General features: G+C 37.9%; 1 protein-coding gene across 1 annotated transcript in view; it reads right to left on the bottom strand.

The window, feature by feature from the left end:
* The window catches only part of SLC26A7 (solute carrier family 26 member 7), a 72,531-nt gene extending 54,365 nt beyond the window's left edge, over nt 1-18,166 (bottom strand). The window contains exons 1-3 of the mRNA XM_063300258.1: nt 17,713-18,166; nt 4,349-4,459; nt 680-852 (exon numbers count right to left, since the gene is read on the bottom strand). Coding sequence (XP_063156328.1) covers nt 680-852; nt 4,349-4,459; nt 17,713-17,905 — 477 coding nt within the window. The 5' untranslated portion in view covers nt 17,906-18,166. The remainder of the gene's footprint in view (nt 1-679; nt 853-4,348; nt 4,460-17,712) is intronic.
* Between the last annotated feature and the right edge of the window lie 3,794 nt (nt 18,167-21,960).

Below are 21,960 nucleotides of genomic sequence, written 5' to 3'. Positions count from 1 at the left end.
ATGGTATTCTATGATATAAGCAAAGTCACTATGTAGAGTTACTCAGATGATTCACCTTTTTATGAAACTGTGCATGGTAACTGTTGAACATGTGGCTATACCCTACACTAACATTTGCTATGCAAGGTGAAGGAGAAGATGGTTTCCCCATTTCATGTACAAAAATCAACCAAATTAACATTGCTGATACAGCAATGAGATTTCTTCTCAAACACAATCACCCCATTGATGGGTTATAAATCATGCTAAGCCGGAGGCATGGCTTCAAATCATGCAGAGCAGAAGCATTCAAGATATTGAGAATTACAGCTTCCATCATCCCTCATCATTGGCTATGCTTCCTAGGGATGCCAGGAGTTATAATTTATTAATCTCTGGGATGGCACAGATTACCTACTCCTGTACCAAGCAGACTTTGTTCAGTTTTGAATCGGTGTTTTGTGAGAACCTAGGTACTGTGGTTTGTAAGCCATGTTTATATTTGTTGTGTTATGTGAACCAAGTCAGTTTCAACTTGCATGACAAATCATGATTAAACAATGTCTTCATACAATATGTGAAACATAATCTCAGATCATGTGGAAATACTTCCTTCTATGTTGGCTTGCTTTTCCTGGAAACTATTTTAGTGCAAGAACTGATTTTCCAGTTATAAAATTGGCTATTCTGAAAAGCTTACTTGAATCAGCCCTCCCAGTAATGAAACTGCTGCAGCAACTCCAATTCGCTGCATTTCAAACTCAGATAAGCCCAATACTGCAGATGTATTGTCTGTAGTGAAATTGGTGTTTGTGGGAGGAACAAGACGCTCAACAGCATTTGCAGAAATCAAGGAGGTCAGAGCAAAGGTTCCTATGAAAGAAGAGAGAAGGTTTAGTTTTAATTTGTGTAATTCCTATCAAATGACTCTAAGTGGCTTAGGAGGAAAGAAATACCACTGAAATCTAGGGCAAAGTTTTCATGCTACAGCTACACCATGATTCAATTTGCTAGATTTGGGCTTGACATGTTATATGAACCCAACCACTACATTTAAACTACAAAATGTGGCTTATTATGATGATTGACCTTTCTCATTTATAGCGTATTTAACAAAATCATGGTGTAATAAACCATAGCTAAATGTGATGTATAATTCTAGACTATGTCCAACTAATTCTAATTTTAACTTGAATTCATTGTGAACATATTTTATAACCATTTTGAACTTCCAAGAGTTGTGAGTTATGACAATATTGATTGATTGATTGAATTCTTCTTATGGGCAGTGTGCCATTTCTACATTCAGATACCCTAGCTCTAAGTCTTCCCTGCATATATTTTGCTTTCTGCAAATATCATCTTTATATGTTTCCTCTTGCCATGAGCATTCATTTCCACATTCAGAGCTCCATTTTACATTATACAAATTCTAGGCAACAAGCTGTTCACTCTTCTTGGCATGAACATGAGTCATATGCCTGCATGCACATGGAATCCTTATGCAGAGGCCTATCTGAATTCTTCTGGAAATATTTCCAGGGATAGCTTCCTATCCAGCAGAGACCTAGGCTGTATAGATGTTAGTTGTAACATAAGGGGGAAAGGTATAGCTTAGAACAAGTAGAAGCTGGTCCTTTGCTTGAGAAATCAATGGCTGATTGTCTGGGTAAAAGAAACAGACAGCATGTAATAGAAAAGACTTCTATCTCAGTTTTTAGAGAGTCAGTGCCTGTTCAAGTAGACAATACAGGCCTAGATGGACAAATAGTTTAGCCTGCAAAAAGCACCTTTCCCTTTTCCTATGGACTGCATCTGCAGCCATCAGTCAGAGATCTAAGAATGTCTTCCTATATGCCTCCTTCCTAATGCATGGGACTGTTAACTGCATACATTTTTGGCAGCACAGCCAACAAGGATGCTGGCAGACTGCAAATTATGAGAACTGTAATCTGGTACCTCTAGGAGATAAAAGATTGTAGAATGATTTAATTTAATTTAATTTACATTTGCTATATTAAAATCAAATGTAGTTAATATGACTGTTCTTTAATTATGTATTTAATACTTCCTTCCTTTTACTAGCTAAACAGTTACAATTTGGTAATTCTTGAAGATCTTAAGGAATAAAGTTTTGAAGGCCCTATACAACCCTGAGGCCTTGAGTTATTCATCTCTAATGTAGGTTCGAGACTTTTACAACAAATGTTTAAACATGTCCTTAAAGAACCAACAATCACTTAAGTTTTTAATTGTTGTATTTTCTTATTTTAATAGAAGCTTTACTTTTCCACTACTGTACTCAGAATGTGTCCCTGTAATGAATACTTTCATCCTGGGGATTCTTATTTCATTTAAAGATAAATACTGGAACAGCAGAATCTGTATCACCCATACTGCTCAGATCTTTACCACTTAAAAAAAAAAAGAATCAAACTGCATCCCACATTTTTCCAAAGTATCAGATGGCTTAAATGCCTTTTTTAATGAAACCAATAGTGCATCATGTCCCAGCTGGGCAATTATTACTCTTAAAATGAAATAACTACGTAACATCTACTCTGCTGACTCAACACTATAATCTCTTCCAAGGAACTTGCCACAAAATTCAAGTCCAACTTGCCAGTGAGTTGCAAGGGGCCTTTAACAAAATGCTTTGAATACATTCTGATGCAAATCCTATGTACTTTGGATGGAACGTTGCTATCCCAGTAGACCACATGGCTCCTACAGAGTTGTTAAATGTAATGCTGAATGCACTTTTGGCATACAGGCTATTTGCAAAAAGCCACACAATTACTCAAAAGAAAATGACTGCTCCTTAGAAAGCATAATAATAACCAACGGGAATGTGCATATACTTGAGCTTTTCAGTCCCAGAGGATTTAGCTTTTTGTGTGGTTCCACAGAGTTCTGAATTTCTGAGTAGAGAGACACCCTCCCCAATATCTGAAAGACACAGCTCTTTACCTTCCTCCATCATTTTCAACCCATATTGAATAATGGGACATGGCCCCCTACCCAGTTCCATTGTTTTCTGCAACTAAGACCAGATGATTTCTTCTATGAAATAAGCCTGCTTCACATTCTAAAAATTCAATGTCTTTAATTATTAACTTGAAGACTGTCATTATTTCAGAGTGAATGAAATACAGAGAAGCACAACAAACCTGAATGATCCCTGCCTGTTGGACTTAACTAGAGACTAAGGTATCAAGAGGGAAGAAAGAGGTAGGATTGTCACTCATTGGAAAAGCCAGTTTGGTCTAATGGTTAAGGCAACAGCCTAGAAACCAGGAGACGTTGAGTTCTAGTCCCGCCTCAGGCATGAAAGCTGGCTGGGTGACCTTGGGCCAGTCACTGTCTCTCAGCCCAACTCATCTCACAGGGTTGTTGTTGTGGAGAAAATAGGAGGAGGAAAGAGTATTAGGCATGTTCCCCACCTTGAGTTGTTCATAAAAATAAGAAAGGTGGGATAAAAAAATCTGAATAAATAAAAATATGTTTTGTAACCAAGAGACTCAGTCTCTAAGCAGGGCTGAGAAACCTTGACAATCTACTGCTAATATGTTGAGGGACACTTTTGAGCTATATCGATCAATGCATTTCAGTGTAAGGCAACTTCATAGGAAGGAAGAGGAGAAAAGAGAGATAAAAGTAATAGGATGTCATGAACCTACTATTGACTTAATCATATAAGGTGCATAGCAATCCTATACGTTAACTACAGGAATTTTAAGAAAACATAGTTCCCGGTACATTTTAAACTTGCTTCACCTACTCTCCCAAAATTTCTTAAAATATGGGATGATGGGGAGAGAATATAGATGTAAAGGCAGTACACAGAGGCACGAAAGAAAAATCTTGCTTCTGGGATGTATTGTTTATCTCCTCTAAACTACAGTACATGACTGAAACCATAATCCTAGAAGAGTCATACTGTTCATGTTAATATATGTGTCACTGAGCCAATGACTTAAGGAACGTAGTTACTGAAAACCCAACTCATCATGCATTGACAAAATCCATGCTCCATTTGCTTCCAATGGGTTTGCAAGGGGTTCTTACAAATGAATAGAAGCTGAATAGTTCCAGCCAACTTTCAGAGAAGCCAACCTGGTATTATTCTCCTATGGAAGGAACAAAATTTTATTGTATCTCTGTATATGTAGCACTAATTGTATGATACAATTTGTTTTGCTTAATTTGGCTTAGTGTGTATGTATGTTGTATGCATATATATTATATTCAGCTCATATTATATTGTAAGAAATACTGCAGAATAAAATAGAAAATAACATTAATAGAATTGACAAAGACACTGGCTAAGTTTTTCAAACTGGACTACAAGGACTTAGAAGCAACTTACCTGGAGCAACATGTCGACCCATCCCAAATATGGCATAAATAATAGCAGGAAAGAGTGATCCATATAAACCAAATACTGGATGCACTGAAGACAGAACAGCAAAAGCAAGCCCTGTAGAATGGGAATGACAAGCTTCAGTATAAGTCACTATGAAAATATAAACATAATTGACAGGGAGAATCCCCTTCTAGGGCTATTTTAAGAGGTAATATAGTATAATAGCTATATTAGGGCAATAGCTTTGAGGCAAAGAATCCCCATCTCTTTCAATCTGGCCCTTTCTAATAAAAGAATTTTTCTGTCCTTTAAAGCTGTTGCTATTTGGAATAGTTAATGATGAACTACACACAGAAACAGTATGTCATACAGCAGTCAAAGCCAATGTTAAAAAATAAAATGACAGGTATGTGCTGCCCAGTTGTGTGAAAAAGCAAAACAAATTATAGGTATACCTTCTTCAGTGTAGACTCATGCAAAGTTACTCATTTTGCCAGGATCTAAATGAGTGAAGGAATAGCCTAGCACTAAATTATGTAATGGTAGAAAAAGGAAAAGCAAAGAAGGAAAGTAATGCACAAATAGTAAGTTCCATTAGAGTACATCATAAACCAAACTCCAGTGCAATTTGCTGAGAAATACTTCCATGTTGCCCATGTTCAAGGTTATAACCAGAAGGGCAAAAAGTCTACTTAAAACAATACTAAGGATTAAGGATCACATTAGTCATTCTTATGCTCTGGAATTTGGCTTTAAATTCTATAATATCTTTTCTAAAAAAGCATCAAAAACTTAACTAGGTCTAATTTAGGAGCAGGGGCATCTTTCAAATTTGTTTTAAATATATATTAAATTGTTCAATTCTTAATGGGCATGCTCCAGGTCCCTTCCTGAAGTATTGCCATCGAGTGGGACCTAGGAAGCATGCCTTTTCTGTGCTGGCCCCTACCCTGTGGAACACCTTCCCCCCAGTGATCCAGCAGGCCCCCCCACCTTTTAGCCTTCCAGAAGGCCATAAAGACCTGGCTGTTCCCCCAGGCACTGGGATAGAGTATGATGGGAGCCTGCAGATGGTTGCTGAGGCATCCCAGGAGGATGATTGAGGTGCCAGGTTTTAGGTTTTGTTTTATGACTTTTATGGTTTTATGGTTTCATTGTCACCCAGAGTTGTGCTCTAAGATGGAAGGCCATATAAGCCTTTAAAATAAATAAACAAAAAATTATTAAATCAATGTATTTGAGCACTGAAGGGAATTGAAAGGGGAATGTAGGTGTTAAGATCCTACGAACTAGTCATTTAAGATATTCACTAGAGTGGGTTTGGATATGAGTGCCTTCAGTGTAGAGCATATTTCTGGGTTCAAATATGCTCCTTCTGGACACCTATTTTCCCATAACTACATTTTCAATAATTTTGCAATTGTAATATTTTATTTATTTTTCAAATTTTTATCACAGCCCATCTCCCCCCACCAAAGGAGGGACTCTGGGCAGTTTACAATAAAAAGCAATATTAAAATTCAAAACAATTATAAATACAAAATACAATAAGAATGAAAATATGATAAAATCTAGATGGCTAAAGGTTCTTTATTAGTCCGTGAGGCTAAGGGCCATTCTAGGAGCATTCTAGGGCGCCAACCATCCCCAGGAGTGGCTATTCCTCTTCCTGCTCCAGGCCTGCTGACAAAACCAGGTTTTAATAAATTGTTTTATTCTAGCAATAAGCTATAGGACAAAGCCATCTGCTTAATTTTAATTTGTATTAAATTAAATTTATATTAAATTTATTTTTAAATATTTAATTATTTAAACTTTCAATTGATTATTTAAATTGTTTAATTATTAATTTAAATTAAATATTTAATTATTTTAAATTACTTTTAATTTATATTAGTTTTTTAATATAATTACTAGAAACCTGGTAAAAGGTGATAATAGTAAGCAATACACAGATGGTCTAAAAAATCTAGGCCATCAAAATGTCACCCCTGAAGCTAAGCAGATGCCTGGTTTCTCCCAGACTTAGAGTTCCAGTAAGACCTATAGGCAGAGATTCAAAGACACTGCTCTGATAAACTAGTCTTATTCCAAACCCTAGAAAAAACATTAATTAGTTATTAGTCAACCTTATAAAGAGCAGAAGGTTCATACCTGATACCTCTCTTTCTCCCACCTTTGTGACATAATGGGTCCAAAATCTCTCTCACTTTTGTGTAGAAGGAGCAGTTGACATCTGTGTATCACTATTGTAAAGGGCTTATCTGATCTTGGGCTCTTTGCTTCTAACCCTACCCACTCTAATCCTCATACTAAAAAGAGAATTTAAAAATCACCTGGGAGCACCACTACTCTGAACAATTTAGTGCACATTTAGGATACCAACTTAATAAATCCAGTTAAGATCAAGTTAGATTTAAGCTAAGGCTGAATCCAGTTAGGAGTATATCTAATTAAATTTAATGGGGATTACTTTTGAGTAGACAAGAATAGAAATGCACTACTAAGTATTTAATCCAAACAATTTCAGAAAAATGTAAACATTCCTAACTTCCTCCAGGTGATGCACTAAAGAATGAGAGAGCCAGCAGAGCTAACAGAAGTGCTAGTTTTTACAAAGAATATTCCTCTCCATCATTTCAGTTAAAACTCAGATTCCCCCCCTAGCTTTCTAGCCCTTACCCTTCTAGAATTTCAAGAAGCTATTGACTGCAGCTCTCATGAATACACGTGATCCATTTCTCTGAATTTTTTTAAATAGACATTTCAAGCATACGTATTAACAGCCCAAGAAAGAATGCCTTTGCCAGCTCATGAAGCTTTTAAGTTCCTTGGCTTTCTAAGAAACCCATAATCCAAGTAAAAGATTGAGAGCTTCCTTAGGTAGCAGATGGCTTTGTCCTATAGCTTATTACTAGAATCCTTTGCTAGCAAATTTTATTTTGAAAGCACAGATTAATTGAAATTACTAAAGAGCAGGTATAGGAATTAGTGAAAACTTTTTAAAAATTATATTAATAAGTTATGTTATTAAACATAAACAGCCTCAAAGGAATCTGGGGATTAAAACAAACTTCTCTATCTGGCACCCATAGCCCATAATCTTGGAGAAGGTGATTGAGAGAAAAATCATAAAACAATTTTATTTTACCCTCAAGTCAGAACATCTGGTCAAATGACAGTTTGGGACTCCAGTGAACTCCAATCAGTTAACATATATAATTACTTCTCTGATCATAGATTAATCAGTGATGCCTCAACATGAATCTCTCACACAATTTACCATTAAGTAATAAAGTAAACTTCAGCAAAGGATCGTTACCTTGTCATGGTGCTGGAGCTTGAGCACCTCAATGATGCCATGAGCTAAACCGTGAAGGGCCACCCAAGACGGGAAGGTCATGACAGAGAGGTCAGACTAAATGTGATCCCTGGGGAAGGTAATGGCAACCCACCCCAGTATTCTTGCCGTGAAAACTAAATGGATCAGTACAACCAGAGATATGTCGGTATACCATCGGAAGATGAGACCCCCAGGTCGGAAGATGGTCAAAATGCTACTGGGGAGGAACAGAGGATGAGCTCAACTAGCCCCAGACGTGATGATGCAGCTAGCTCAAAGCCGAAAGGACGGCTATCAGCTGACGGTGCTGGTGGTGAACGGCGAATCCGATGTTCTAAGGATCAACACACCATTGGAACCTGGAATGTAAGATCTATGAACCAGGGCAAATTGGATGTGGTTATTGGTGAGATGTCAAGATTAAAGATAGACATTTTGGGCGTCAGTGAACTGAAATGGACTGGAATGGGCCACTTCACATCGAATGACCACCAGATCTACTACTGTGGACAAGAGGACCACAGAAGAAACGGAGTAGCCTTCATAATTAATAGTCAAGTGGCTAAAGCAGTGCTTGGATACGATCCAAAAAACAACAGAATGAACTCAATTCGAATTCAGGGCAAGCCATCTAACATCACAGTGATCCAAATATACGCCCCAACCACAGATGCTGAAGAAGCTGAAGTAGAGCAGTTCTATGAGGATCTGCAGCACCTACTGGACAACACGCCTAAAAGAGATGTTATTTTCATCACAGGAGTCTGGAATGCTAAGGTGGGCAGTCAAATGACACCTGGAATTACAGGTAAGCATGGCCTGGGAGAACAAAACGAAGCAGAACATAGGCTGATAAAATTTTGCCAAGACAACTCACTCTGCATAACAAACACTCTCTTCCAACAACCTAAGAGATGGCTTTATACATGGACTTCACCAGATGGACAACACCGAAATCAGATTGACTACATCCTTTGCAGCCAAAGGTGGCGGACATCTGTACAGTCGGTAAAAACAAGACCTGGAGCTGACTGTAGTTCAGATCACGAACTTCTTCTTGCACAATTTAGGATCAGACTAAAGAGATTAGGGAAGACCCACAGATCAGATAGATATCAGCTTACTAATATTCCTAAGGAATATGCAGTGGAGGTAAAGAATCGATTTAAGGGACTGGACTTAGTAGATAGGGTCCCGGAAGAACTATGGACAGAAGTTCGCAACATTGTTCAGGAGGTGGCAATAAAATACCTCCCAAAGAAAGAGAAAACCAAGAAGGCAAAATGGCTGTCTGCTGAGACACTAGAAGTAGCCCAAGAAAGAAGGAAAGCAAAAGGCAACAGTGACAGGGGGAGATATGGCCAATTAAATGCAAAATTCCAGAGGTTAGCCAGAAGAGATAAGGAATTATTTTTAAACAAGCAATGCGCAGAAGTGGAAGTAGACAATAGAATAGAAAGGACAAGAGACCTCTTCCAGAAAATTAGAAACATCGGAGGTAAATTCCAGGCCAAAATGGGTATGATCAAAAACAAAGATGGCAAGGACCTAACAGAAGAAGAAGAGATCAAGAAAAGGTGGCAGAATATACAGAAGACCTGTACAGGAAGGGTAACAATATCAGGGATAGCTTTGACGGTGTGGTCAGTGAGCTAGAGCCAGACATCCTGAAGAGTGAGCTTGAATGGGCCTTAAGAAGCATTGCTAATAACAAGGCAGCAGGAGACAGCTGAACTGTTCAAAATCGTGCAAGATGATGCTATATGCCAGCAAATTTGGAAAACACAAGAATGGCCATCAGAGTGGAAAAAATCAACTTATATCCCCATACCAAAAAAGGGAAACACTAAAGAATGTTCAAACTATCAAACAGTGGCACTCATTTCACATGCCAGTAAGGCAATGCTCAAGATCCTGCAAGGTAGACTTCAGCAATTCATGGAGCAAGAATAGGCAGAGGAACTAGGGACCAAATTGCCAATATCCGCTGGATAATGGAAAAAGCCAGGGAGTTTCAGAAAAACATCTATTTCTGTTTGACTGACTTTTCTAAAGCCTTTGACTGTGTGGACCATAACAAATTGTGGCAAGTTCTTAGTGGTATGGGGATACCAAGTCATCTTGTATGCCTCCTGAAGAATCTGTATAACGACCAAGTAGCAACAGTAAGAACAGACCACGGAACAACGGACTGGTTTAAGATTGGGAAAGGAGTACGGCAGGGCTGTATACTCTCACCCTACCTATTCAACTTGTACGCAGAACACATCATGCGACATGCTGGGCTTGAGGAATCCAAGGCTGGAGTTAAAATCACTGGAAGAAACATTAACAATCTCAGATATGCAGATGATACCACTTTGATGGCTGAAAGCAAAAAGGAACTGAGGAGCCTTATGATGAAGGTGAAAGAAGAAAGTGCAAAAGCTGGCTTGCAGCTAAACCTCAAAAAAACCAAGATTATGGCAACCAGCTTGATTGATAACTGGCAAATAGAGGGAGAAAATGTAGAAGCAGTGAAAAACTTTGTATGTCTAGGGGCGAAGATTACTGCAGATGCTGACTGCAGTCAGGAAATCAGAAGATGCTTAATCCTTGGGAGAAGAGCAATGACAAATCTCGATAAAATAGTTAAGAGCAGAGGCATCACAATGACAACAAAGGTCCGCATAGTTAAAGCAATGGTGTTTCCCGTAGTAACATATGGCTGTGAGAGCTGGACCATAAGGAAGGCTAAGAGAAGGAAGATAGATGCTTTGAAACTGTGGTGTGGGAGGAAAATTCTGAGAGTGCCTTGGACTGCAAGAAGATCAAACCAGTCCATCCTCCAGGAAATAAAGCCAGACTGCTCACTTGAGGGAATGATATTCAAGGCAAAACTGAAATACTTTGGCCACATAATGAGAAGACAGGATACCCTGGAGAAGATGCTGATGCTAGGGAGAGTGGAAGGCAAAAGGAAGAGGGGCCGACCAAGGGCAAGATGGATAGATGATATTCTAGAGGTGATGAATTCATCCCTGGGGGAGCTGGGGGTGTTGACGAACGACAGGAAGCTCTGGCGTGGGCTGGTCCATGAAGTCACGAAGAGTCGGAAGCAACTGAACGAATAAACAATAATAAAGTAAATGTGGCATCTCCTATCTTCTTTTGTCAAACAGGATTGAAGAATTTTAAATTCTTGCCTTTTGTATCCAAATACATTTTGCCATGTAAAGGTGAAGGTATTACTGTACAGAGTTTCTTTCCAAAAAGCAACAGTTCAGAGTGGTTTCAAATGACACAATTTTTAAGCCTTGAACGTTCATTGCTGGTTTTGGAAGTTTAAAGATACTGTTCATACGTCATACTCGTTTCCTTGAAAATATCCCAGTTTCTTAATCTGATACAATATGAAAACTCTTATTTTCTCATTATAGGTATCTTGTATACATTAAATGGTAACTTCTGCTGGAATGACCTCAGGATTCTGAAGATATGATTTGCAAACATCCTGCACTACATTAATTTTTAAAAGTTAACTAATCAACCTATTTTCATTTATTAAAAAGAAGAGCCAAGATAAATTATTGCAAATATTTTGAATTCAGCAGATATAGAAAAGGGATAGAAATTGTGTGATTGAGGCAATTGCTTAAATCACAGTTTATATACTGTGGAGTCTTTGGTGCTCTGAGCTAGGCTGTTTGCTTGCAGATGTTTCATTACCCAACTAGGTAACAACATCAGTGCGAGTGAGAGTGGGGTTTGCTCCCTGTTTATATACAGTAGCTTGCCCTGCCAGTTTTGATGGGGGTGTGGTTTCCTCCTTTGTTTTCTCCTCTTCTATTGGAACAGTTTATATAACTTTTCTTAGATAAGAAAAAGGTTCACAGATTCATGGAACTGTACACTTGGAAAAATCCATTTAGTTAAAAGTAAAATAAAATAATAAGATAAAATAAAATAAAATTAGAGAGAGAGAGAAGTCTAACTACTTGCACATTGCAAGTTAAAATATTCTTAAAACATGTCCATCCATCCACATCCGTTTAAAGATACCTCTCATGGATGGAAACAGTCTTTCTTGGGTCTCTATTTTGTGAATTTATCATTTTTTTTCAAAATCAAAGTTAATTTATTCCTCTGCTTATGGAAAGTGTCATCAATCAACACCAAAATTTGTTCTTTAGAGAATGAAAAACTATAAATGACTGTTGCATCACTGATCTGTTCAAATATAAGCAGCAAGGTTACTCTAGCAACTATTCTTCTTACAGTAATTATGAAACAATTTTGGTCAACTGATGAATGAATGTTGATAGCTCTCAAAATGAGGCAAAGGTTATGGGGTTGGAGATGGAGATGGAAACTGAGGAAAGATGAGTTAGGAAGTGTTTTTTTAAATCTTAATAGCGACTCAAGAGATGCAATGTAAGCATACAGTAGAATATATGTTATATTTTCATGAGGCATATAGCTTCAGATATTATGTATGATTTTGCTGAAGCAAGGATGCACTAATACACTTTAATTTATTTCACAAACCATAGTAACTAAACAAAGATTGAATCCCCCCAGATACTACTAATTCTATTCTATCCAGAATAGATCAATTCTATTCTATCCAGATACTACCAAATACACCAAAATAGAAATACCCAGGATAATGGACCTCATCAACCTCTGCCTTACGACCTACTTTCAGATTGATGGAGAAATATACCAACAGATCAGAAACCACCAACAGACTGTTACAACCACATGGCATCACCATAGCACATAAACCAACTAAAACTCTTCAAAACATATTAAGCAACCCAGAAGACCCAATAGCCCAAGAAGAAAAAAACAGGAGTTATTTACAACATACCGTGCAAAGACTGTAACAGCCACTATGTAGGACAGACAGGCAGAAGACTAGCAGAGCGAATCCACAAACACCAACCAGCAATCAGAAGACACAATGAGAACTCCTTAATCTCACAACACATGGACAGACTCAATCATAGTTTCAACTGGGAAACTGTGAGCATCCTAAACCAAGCCAATTCCAAAAATTCCAGAGAATTCCTAGAAGCTTAGCACTCTGACAAAGCAGCCATCAACAGACCCATAGAGGTAAACAATATTTACATACCATTCAAAAGAGACAATAGAAAAGCCAAAAGACCAGTACACTCCTTTGCCAGCAATCAACACCCAGATATGCAAAAATCAACACTAGGATTAACACCAGATGAACAATCAAACAGCACAATACATGTTAATCAAGGGACAATCAACCAAGCAGCAAACAACAGTCAATCAACCAAGCAGCAAACAACAGCCCAATCAAAGAACTCCCAAGGAGAGAACACACCCCCACCAACACAAGCAGGGCAAGCCACTGTATATTAAATGAGAGCAAGGCCCACTCCCTCTTCACACTGAAGATGTTGCCTAGTCTGGCAATGAAACATCTGCAAGAAAACAACAAGGCTCAGAGAGCACCAAGGACTCCATAATTCTATTCTATTCAGTAGTTCTACCAGGAATAGATCCATATATATAGTCCTTGATGTAGCTCCCTGAGTTTATTCCTCACAAACAAGTACTGTAATCCATCTTTAAGACCAGAAGGCAAAAGGACTGACCAAAGAGTATCTTTGATATTTGCCTTAAAACTCAATTCTTTACCAATTAAATTAGCAGAATATATGCCTAGGAGGATAGCAATTATGTGACTGATCGCATACCAACATTTGCAGCAGGCAGAGAGGATGTGAAATAGATAGTGGTGGTTGTGGTGCTGTGTTCAGAACTAACTTGGATGACATCAGCAGTTCAACTGATAAGACTGACAAGATAGCTGTTTCGGCACAGAAAAGGATTTGGGAGGGCAAATAGTGACAAGCAGAAAAGAGGCTACTTAAGACATAAGTGACTGTAGTCAACAAGAACAGATGAAGACACTTTGACAGCCAAGATGTGAAAAGTTGAAGCCCTGGGACTTAATGACAAGGGGCAAAATGAATAAGTTGTTTTTCTACAGGTGTCTCCACCTACTCCCATGAACATTACCAATTTTCTTCAGAGAGGGTTGGGTTTCTACCTGCCTGTTAAAGTTGAATATCCTTGCAACATGTTTATGTTACAAAATTTGAGATTAACAGCTGAGCTATTTTAATTCCATCCTCCCACATTAACTTTTCACTGTAGTTCATTAGCTTTTAAATATTACACATTCTGTGCCAAGATTGATAAAGATGTACGCAGAACCCTCCTTGCTACCCTGAACAAATTCCAAAGACAGACAAATTACATTCCAGCACACTGGAGAAACTAGCAGATATAATTTAAGAATCACTGACTGGTATTCTCTAGAGAACTGGTGAGATGTCAGAAAACTGGAAAAGAACAAACATAATCCCAATATTCAAAAAAAGGAGGAGAGAGAAGACCTGGAAAACTACAAACCAGTTTAACATCCGTACAGGACAAGTTTCTAGAACAGATTGTCAAGCAGCCATCCATGAGCACTTAGAAAAGGATATAATTATTACTATCAGGAGTTAGCATGAGTCTGTCAATAATAGGTCATGTCAGTCTACCTTCTCTTTTTATGAGAGAGTGATTCATTTACTAGCCAAAGATAATGTTGTGGATGTAATGTACCTTGATATCAATAACAAAAATGAAACATCTCTGATTATATCCTGGTGGACAAGATAGATAAAGGCTACTACAGACCAGCAGAGGGTACTGCAGGTCAGCAGATTTACAATTGGTTAAAAAAAAACACATCCCAAAAGAGCTCATAATGGTTCTGCATTAACCTGGAAGGAAGTACCCACTAGGGTCTTCCAGGGCTCCATCCTCAGATCTGTATTATCCAACTTCTTTAGAGGATGGAATCTTCCTCTAAAGGAAGATTAAATTCGCTTATTAAATTTGTTGATGATACCAAGCTAGATATATTAGCTAGCACATTAATAACTTATCTCAGTTCAATGACCTCAACAGGCTTGAACAGTGGGCCAAATTCAATAGGATGATTGTCAGTGGTTTTATGTCCAAATAAGAAAAATCACATGCATTATTACAACATTGGGGAGATCTGGCTTGGCAGCAATACATGTGAGGAAGATTCAAGAGTACCAGTGGACCACCATCTGAATATAAGCAAGGTGTGATTCAACAGTTAAACAGCCAATATGATGGTAAAGTAGATTATTTTCATGCAACTTCTCAGGTTTAACACCTGGCATTTCCAGATTTAAAGGAAAAGGGCAGACTGCAGGTGAAGTGTATTTCCAGTCAGAGGGCACAGCCAGAAAACTGCACTAAAATTCAGTTCACCAGTTTTTGATCTGGCAGATAAGTATGTTAGCTTAAATTACACTGTCCCAATGGATAAGCCCCAGACTGCCTCAGTAATAAGGCAAGTGAGTGGTGCTATCTTTAAAATATTTAATGTGGGGCAAGTTAAAGAAAGCAACTAGAGATTCCGTTCCACCAAGCATCAACTGCAGGTAGGAAAAACAAACACCAGTCACCCTCCTTAACAGGGCTGGGAAAGCAAAGTTAGGCAAATGTAGGTGAATGCTATGAATAGCAGGTTTAGCCACCTGTCAGATCTTGAGAGTGCTCAATGCATTTCAGAAACATCTATCTGACAGATCACAGGGGCAGAGAATGGATTGCAAGGAGCACTTGGGGTTTTCTCTCTCCTACTGAGCTCCCTCCTGCTACACCCCATGCATGTCTCTATGCCTGTAACCTGTCAAGGAGGAGCATAGGGAGGAATGGGAGGGAGTGACTGGTAACAAATCCTGTTCTAGATGGCTGCTGTTGTCAGCAGTGGTACATGGCATGGGCAAAGTACATGCCATTCTGCTCCCCTTCCCAAAGTAATAAAAACAGTACAAACTACAATCATAAAACCTCTTTTTTGGGCAGAAGCAGTGGAAACCCAGTAATATACTTATTGGTGACATAATCAGTAACACAGAGATGGCAGGTTCAAATCACACAGCACAGGCTAGCTCTTTCATAAAAGCAGCAGGTTTAGTGCTCCTTCAAAAGGCTGCTAATTCCATATATATAAGGAACCTGTATATGTTTTGGTACCCACAATAGCCTTAAGTGGCAACCCAGTGGCCAGAAGCTGGGCAAATGCCAGCCCATGACTACTTTATCAACCAAATTGTTAATAAATCATCCTAAGTTGTGTTCACAGCAAAACTTGCATTGGGGAAAAAAGGGAACACATTATTTCCCAACTGGACAGCTAAATATAACTTTCAGCTGCATTAGCTATTGGCTTGGGATATGGCAAAAGCAACATCATAGGACATAGGGAACATAAGCTTAGAGTAAACAGTATTGGATTAGATAAATCTAAGTACATAAACCAGTTTCTATGTTTTTAAGGAAACCACTTTTTTTTTTCAACATCACCAGCGTTATTTAAAGTTGTAACAGCCTTCCATTCAGGTGGTGCCTTTCTCATGGACTGAGAATTCTGGGAGTTGTAGTCCCTGCACATCTGGAAAGAATTAAATTGGGGAAAGCTGCCATAACTAGTAAAAATCCTGTTCTGTGGAAGTTCACCAAAAGGACAGAAATAAGTACCCATGTTGCTTTTTTTTTTTTAAGCTCATTGTTTTGGTTGGCTTCTAAAATGTCATTATTAGCACCATTTAATTTGCTATTTTTTGTATGAATGTATCAGTGAACAAGATTCTTTACAGTATTACAATATTAAGGCCTTTAACTTAAATCATGCCAATGCAGATGTTACTAATTACTCCAAAAGCACAAATACATACACAAACCGGATGATTCCAGCTGCAGAATAATTCAATTAAAGGAGTGCTTATAATTTTCAAGGCATGAATGAAAAGTAAAGCAAGCTGTTAAGGAATCTGGAAAAGAGCAGCTATCAGAAAGCTTTTGCTTCTGAATGATTTATAGTCCATTTTAACACATGATCAGATGCAGAAATTCCCTAAAATGCAATAATATGAAAAATCTTTACCTATTGCAGCATTTTTTGAATTGTCGCCTGCAAAAAATGCCCTTGTATATAACCCAGGCTTATTTTTATCAATGGTGATTAACTGAATTGGAGCACTATCTTCATTTATAGTTCTCCAAGAAAAGATGCTATGGATAAGATGATATAGGGCAGTTCGGGGTAATATGAAAAATAGGACATCACAGCCTTGGCCTTTTATACACTGGAAAGTTTATGGCTTGTGAGTTACTGTTTTCAGAGAAATACCAGATAATTTTGGAAGTAATGCTATCATTTGTCTGATTAATATTTTTTTCATACTTTGAGGAAGAGAGGGAAAATTACTATATTAAAAACAAAATGCTGAATATTCATAAAACAATGTTTTACAACATTCACACTCAGTATTTCAAAAAGCAGGAATCCTTTCACTGTTAAGGTTTACATCAGAAGGCATAATCATATGTATCTGCAATCCTTCTTTTGATGTTGTACAATGCAATTTTTCAACCACAAAGATAAAAGTAGCAAGATTATTTAACTGGATGCCTAATAAGCTATTATTAAAGTGGGCCTTCCTTTTATATATACAAAGATAAACCTTTCTATATAGATATAAGTATAGGAAGAGAAGAAATGGAAAGATAAGCTACATCTATTATGTAAACCACCACAATGAGCATATGTGTGCACGTGTACACATAAATGTGTGAACAGCATTATCTGCATGTTAAAGAGAAGTACTATTGTTTGATTCCCAATCTATAATACTCTTTTAGGTTAACATGATCAGAAGGAATTACTCCTATTTAAAACTGAATACTAGAGAATAAACCCCATTACATGCAATGGGACATACTTCCAGGCAAACCTAGAGGTTTGTAAGGTAAGTTATATATGATGGATCCAGGTTTAGAAAAGCAAAGAGATGCCCATCTCCTTCATAAAGAAAGGAGTAAGTAGGTAAACAGAACTTCTACTCTCAAGGCTAGAGCAGTTCAATTTAAGCAATACAAGTCACTGACACCATTTTTAACACAGTACCTTGCGTCACCTGTTGAACTGCCAACATCATCCCAGAAACTATATCAGGGATCAGCTCCACTTTCCAACAATAGTGTGGTGCCCACTCCAAAACCGGCAGCCTGCTTACACACCAGAGTTTGAAGTCTTCATAGCGAAAGGCATGGATCCTCCTCCATATGGTATTGTCCTTTTTCCTCTTTGTTCCTGTCATGCTTTATTTCCACTGTCCTCCTTCCCTTTGTATAATTCGTTTTTTCTGTGGAGGAAAAAACAAAAAACACCTCCTCTATGGAACTGCACCAGATCTGTGTGAATCTTCTGTCAGGTTATAGTTTCAGAGCTAGAAGAGAAACACAGCCTGCTTGCTTTCTGCTAAGTATATCTTCAACTGTGTAAATATCTAAAGCCTTATGTTCAGCATAGTATTTCCCGTCCTAGACAGAAATATACCCTAGTCCTATTACAGTTTATAATTCTCTTTGCAATCATTCTCCTCCTTATATTCAGTGTAGTGCTTATGCTTTTGGCCTGGATCCAGCATTAAAATGAAGTAGTGCTGGGCGTATGTTCGATGTGGGATGGGCTATGCTAATGTAATCAGGAAGTGCCCAGCTAGACATGAGTCTCCTTGCCAACCATTATTTAAAAAAAAACTGCTGTTACTATGAAAAAACACAAAACCTGCCTGTCTCTACCCATAGCAAAGATTCATCAGTGCGCTAAAAAGTTCCTTGAATTCCAATGCCACTAAACATATTCTGTAACTTTAGCTGGATCCAGATTTGTTAGATTTTTTTTTTCTTTCCTGAAATGTAATATGTTAATTAAAGCATTCTCTTCTGAAAAGGAGTTGGGATGAGTTTGTTTTTGGCAAGCTAATACCTGTTGAAAAGGCAGAGCAGTTTTTCTGGTAAGTTGGAGAAAAAGCCAAACGAAGACAAGGTTTGGCCAGAAAAGATGAACCCAGAGCTAGCCTGTTTCTGCTGCTTTAAGAAGTGCTTGCTATGCAGAAATTTTCAGGTGCTCTGATCTGATGTAAATATGGTCTGTGTGCATACATATTGCCACTGATGCCTTGTGACCTGGGGGAGAGAGAAATCAGAAAATAAAAAAATATTGAATATTCAAGATAATAGGCAACCCTACTAACTTTGGCTTCAACTCTGCCCACTCTATAGCTCCAAACAATTATTCCCAAGGGAATTTGATCTGCTATAGAAAAAAGACTGCCCATTCCTGCCCTGGGGGAACAAGCAGGGGTCCTTTCTCATTAGGTACTATCTGCTCCCTTGAACTAGAGATGACAAGGATCCCTGCAGGAGACCTTCTGTAGAGAAAGGCAGTGGCTTCAGGATTATCTGCTCCAGAAAGAATCTGCCTGTTTGACACAGTCTAGCAGAGAGAGCATGCTGTGAATCCCCATCTGTGGGGAGATAAGAAAAAGGGGGCTAGGAAGCCAGCATTGTTAGTTACAATGGGGCTCTCCACCTTTGGAACAGGTCTCCCTCAGAGATAAGAATGGTTCCTTCCCTCGCAGAATTTAGGATGCTCTTCCACAGAGCTTCCAGGACTGAAGGGTGGTGTTAGGTGAACAATGATGGTGTTTTTCCTGGTAACGGACATGAGAGTGCTGATGTTATGAGCACTTGGCTATAATATTTTTTATTAATTTGACTGTGATATTTGTTTAATTGATTCTCTTGATGCTGTATTTACTGTAAGCTGCCTACAATCATACAAGCCACACTAATAAATGAAAGCATGTGTTGTACCACTGAGTTGTAAGTTCTGTCTCTTGTAAAGCCCTCTGCATCTCTATGCTTTTAGAAAACATACCTAAAATGTTGAAGCGCACAAGAAAGATAATGGGGAGTAGATAAAAATGTTTGAAAGACATTTGATGGTATTTGTATGTAAACTGGGATATACTGTACATAAAAAACATGTATAAACTGTGTGATATTTGGTGTTTCACTGGTGGAACAGAGTTTATGAAACATGGTTTTCTGGTTTCTATTTCTTACAGCGCTTTCAAATCTATCCCTGAAAATGCTGTTCAGAGGTTTGAAGAACCCTGGTAAACTGGATTGGCTTGGCACAAGAGAGGACTCCAAAGGTGAGCTGGAGTCACTGCTAGAAAGAGTTGAGCCCAAAGCTGTATGAACCATTCAGTGAAGCAAAGTTAGGAGGGGACATTCAAGAAACTGTCCTTGTATAACTGGGTGAACTTTTCAGTGTTTTGGTCCAAGCTTTGTTTCTTGCCAAAACTACAAGAAACCTGGAGGTATTTCTAACATGAAGCTGTCCACCATAGGATATACCTGTTCCTTTTTAAATAATTACTCCAGGAGAAACACAACATGACAATGTATGAATGCCTGTTGTCACCTGAACCACTGATACCTGCATCACATCCTTCTGTTGAATTGTGTTTAGATCAACATTATTATAACCATTATTATTATTACTCTTCATTTATATGATTGCCAACACTGCAACTCTTCTTATCCAGCTGTGATACAGCCTGACAAAATTATATACCAACATCAGGCCATGAATAGAAGGGAAAGGCTGCACTGGCTGAATCTCCTTCCCCACATCTGAAGTCTTTGAGGAAAAAGAGACCATCATAAATTAAACTGATATGTGATTTTCTGGAAGAACTATCATAAATGCATCATACCTTACCTGGCCCACAAAAACTTAAAAGCAAGTGTACAATGCCAATTGTTATGTCAGTTGCCATAAGCCAGTCTATGTAGCTTAGTTCCTTAGAACCCACTGGTTTTCATGGATTTAAAACTTGTATAAAATAAGAGTGATAGTATGGAATAAACTGTAAAGTATACCTTGATGCAATTACAATTCATTAAAAACTTTTCCTCACCACTATATATTTAAAACATGTATGAAGGGCATTTTCTACCCTTATTATTTTATTCATTTATTTACTGAAACTTCTATGTGGCTTCAATCAAACTGACTCTAATCAGCTTACAAGCTATTGATTACATAAGTTAAATGCCAGCTAAATATGGCAAGGCTACAGTTTGAAGACATATAACACAGCAACTTTTGTAAGCCTCCCAGAGTCTTTGTGGAATTAGGCCATCTTAACAAATCTAACAACTAAATACATTTTCCTAAAGCAAAGCAGGACTAGGTCAGATGAATATTCGGTTGAACTACCTCTGAATTACATGCTTAAGAAGGCACACAGAATGTAAGGAATGTGTAAATGATACCAATTACCCCTACCTTGCACACATATTAGCAGCTAGAAATAAAAGAATTTTGTAGAATATCTGTAGCCACAGAACCTAATGTCTTTAAGGTGATAAGCTTGTAAAAGTGAACATCAGAAAATGCTGACATATTAGTCTCTCCAGCCGGAGATATGGGTATTGTATCCTTACCTTGTAATAAATCTGTAACTGTTAAGAATTACTAGGAGTTTTAAAAACATCCAGTGGAGAGAGCAATAGAGACAGACTGCTTTTGTTACGATGGAAAAATTGGGATTTACATAGTATAATAATGTAAATAACTGAGGATCTATAGTACCTTGCAGGGTGACTAATCTAGCCCTGATAAGTACAGCTACCTAGCTATACAATTTCTAATATGTAATTTGCACCCAGTGAGTCTTATTTTATAGCTATTTAATCTCCTGTCCCCTACTGGCAGTTTATATAGCTAATATGCTTTCTATGGAGACAATTCTCTAAATATCTTTAATGCCTAGTGATTTCTTATTGTCCCTAACTCAAATACTTTCTTCCAGATGTTATTCTATTGAATATATGATTCTACTATAAAAGCCTAGGCATTTAAGTATCATACATTTTATAGCATCCAAGAAAAAGGGAAATAAAGGCATTCTGTTAAAAGTATATACTATCCTTTTGTGTTTACATGTAATAGAAACGATTCGGTGACAATGTGAATGTCAAGTAATCCAGTCCATAAAACTCATTAAGGATTTTCCCTACCATCCCAGTGGGTAATGAGTAACATTCAAACTAATCTCCTTTACATAAAAGACATTCATCTTTTTTCTAAAATGTGATTTCTAATTTTGACAAAGTTGTAATCTTAGGTTATATGAAGCACAAAGCATCACTGAAGAACGCACAGAAGTAACATTGCAAAAGGCAAAAGAGACAGACCATGGAGTGTAAATGCAAAAAGATTCTGGAGTGTTCTTCAGTCCAGGGATGTCAGAAAGATTTCTTACGCCAAATGCAATTTTACACTCAGAGGAAG

This window comes from Candoia aspera, chromosome 3 (genome assembly GCF_035149785.1).
Source record: "Candoia aspera isolate rCanAsp1 chromosome 3, rCanAsp1.hap2, whole genome shotgun sequence".
Classification (NCBI taxonomy): domain Eukaryota; kingdom Metazoa; phylum Chordata; class Lepidosauria; order Squamata; family Boidae; genus Candoia; species Candoia aspera.
Note: the sequence above shows the minus strand (reverse complement) of the source record. Positions and strands in the feature narration are given on the sequence as shown.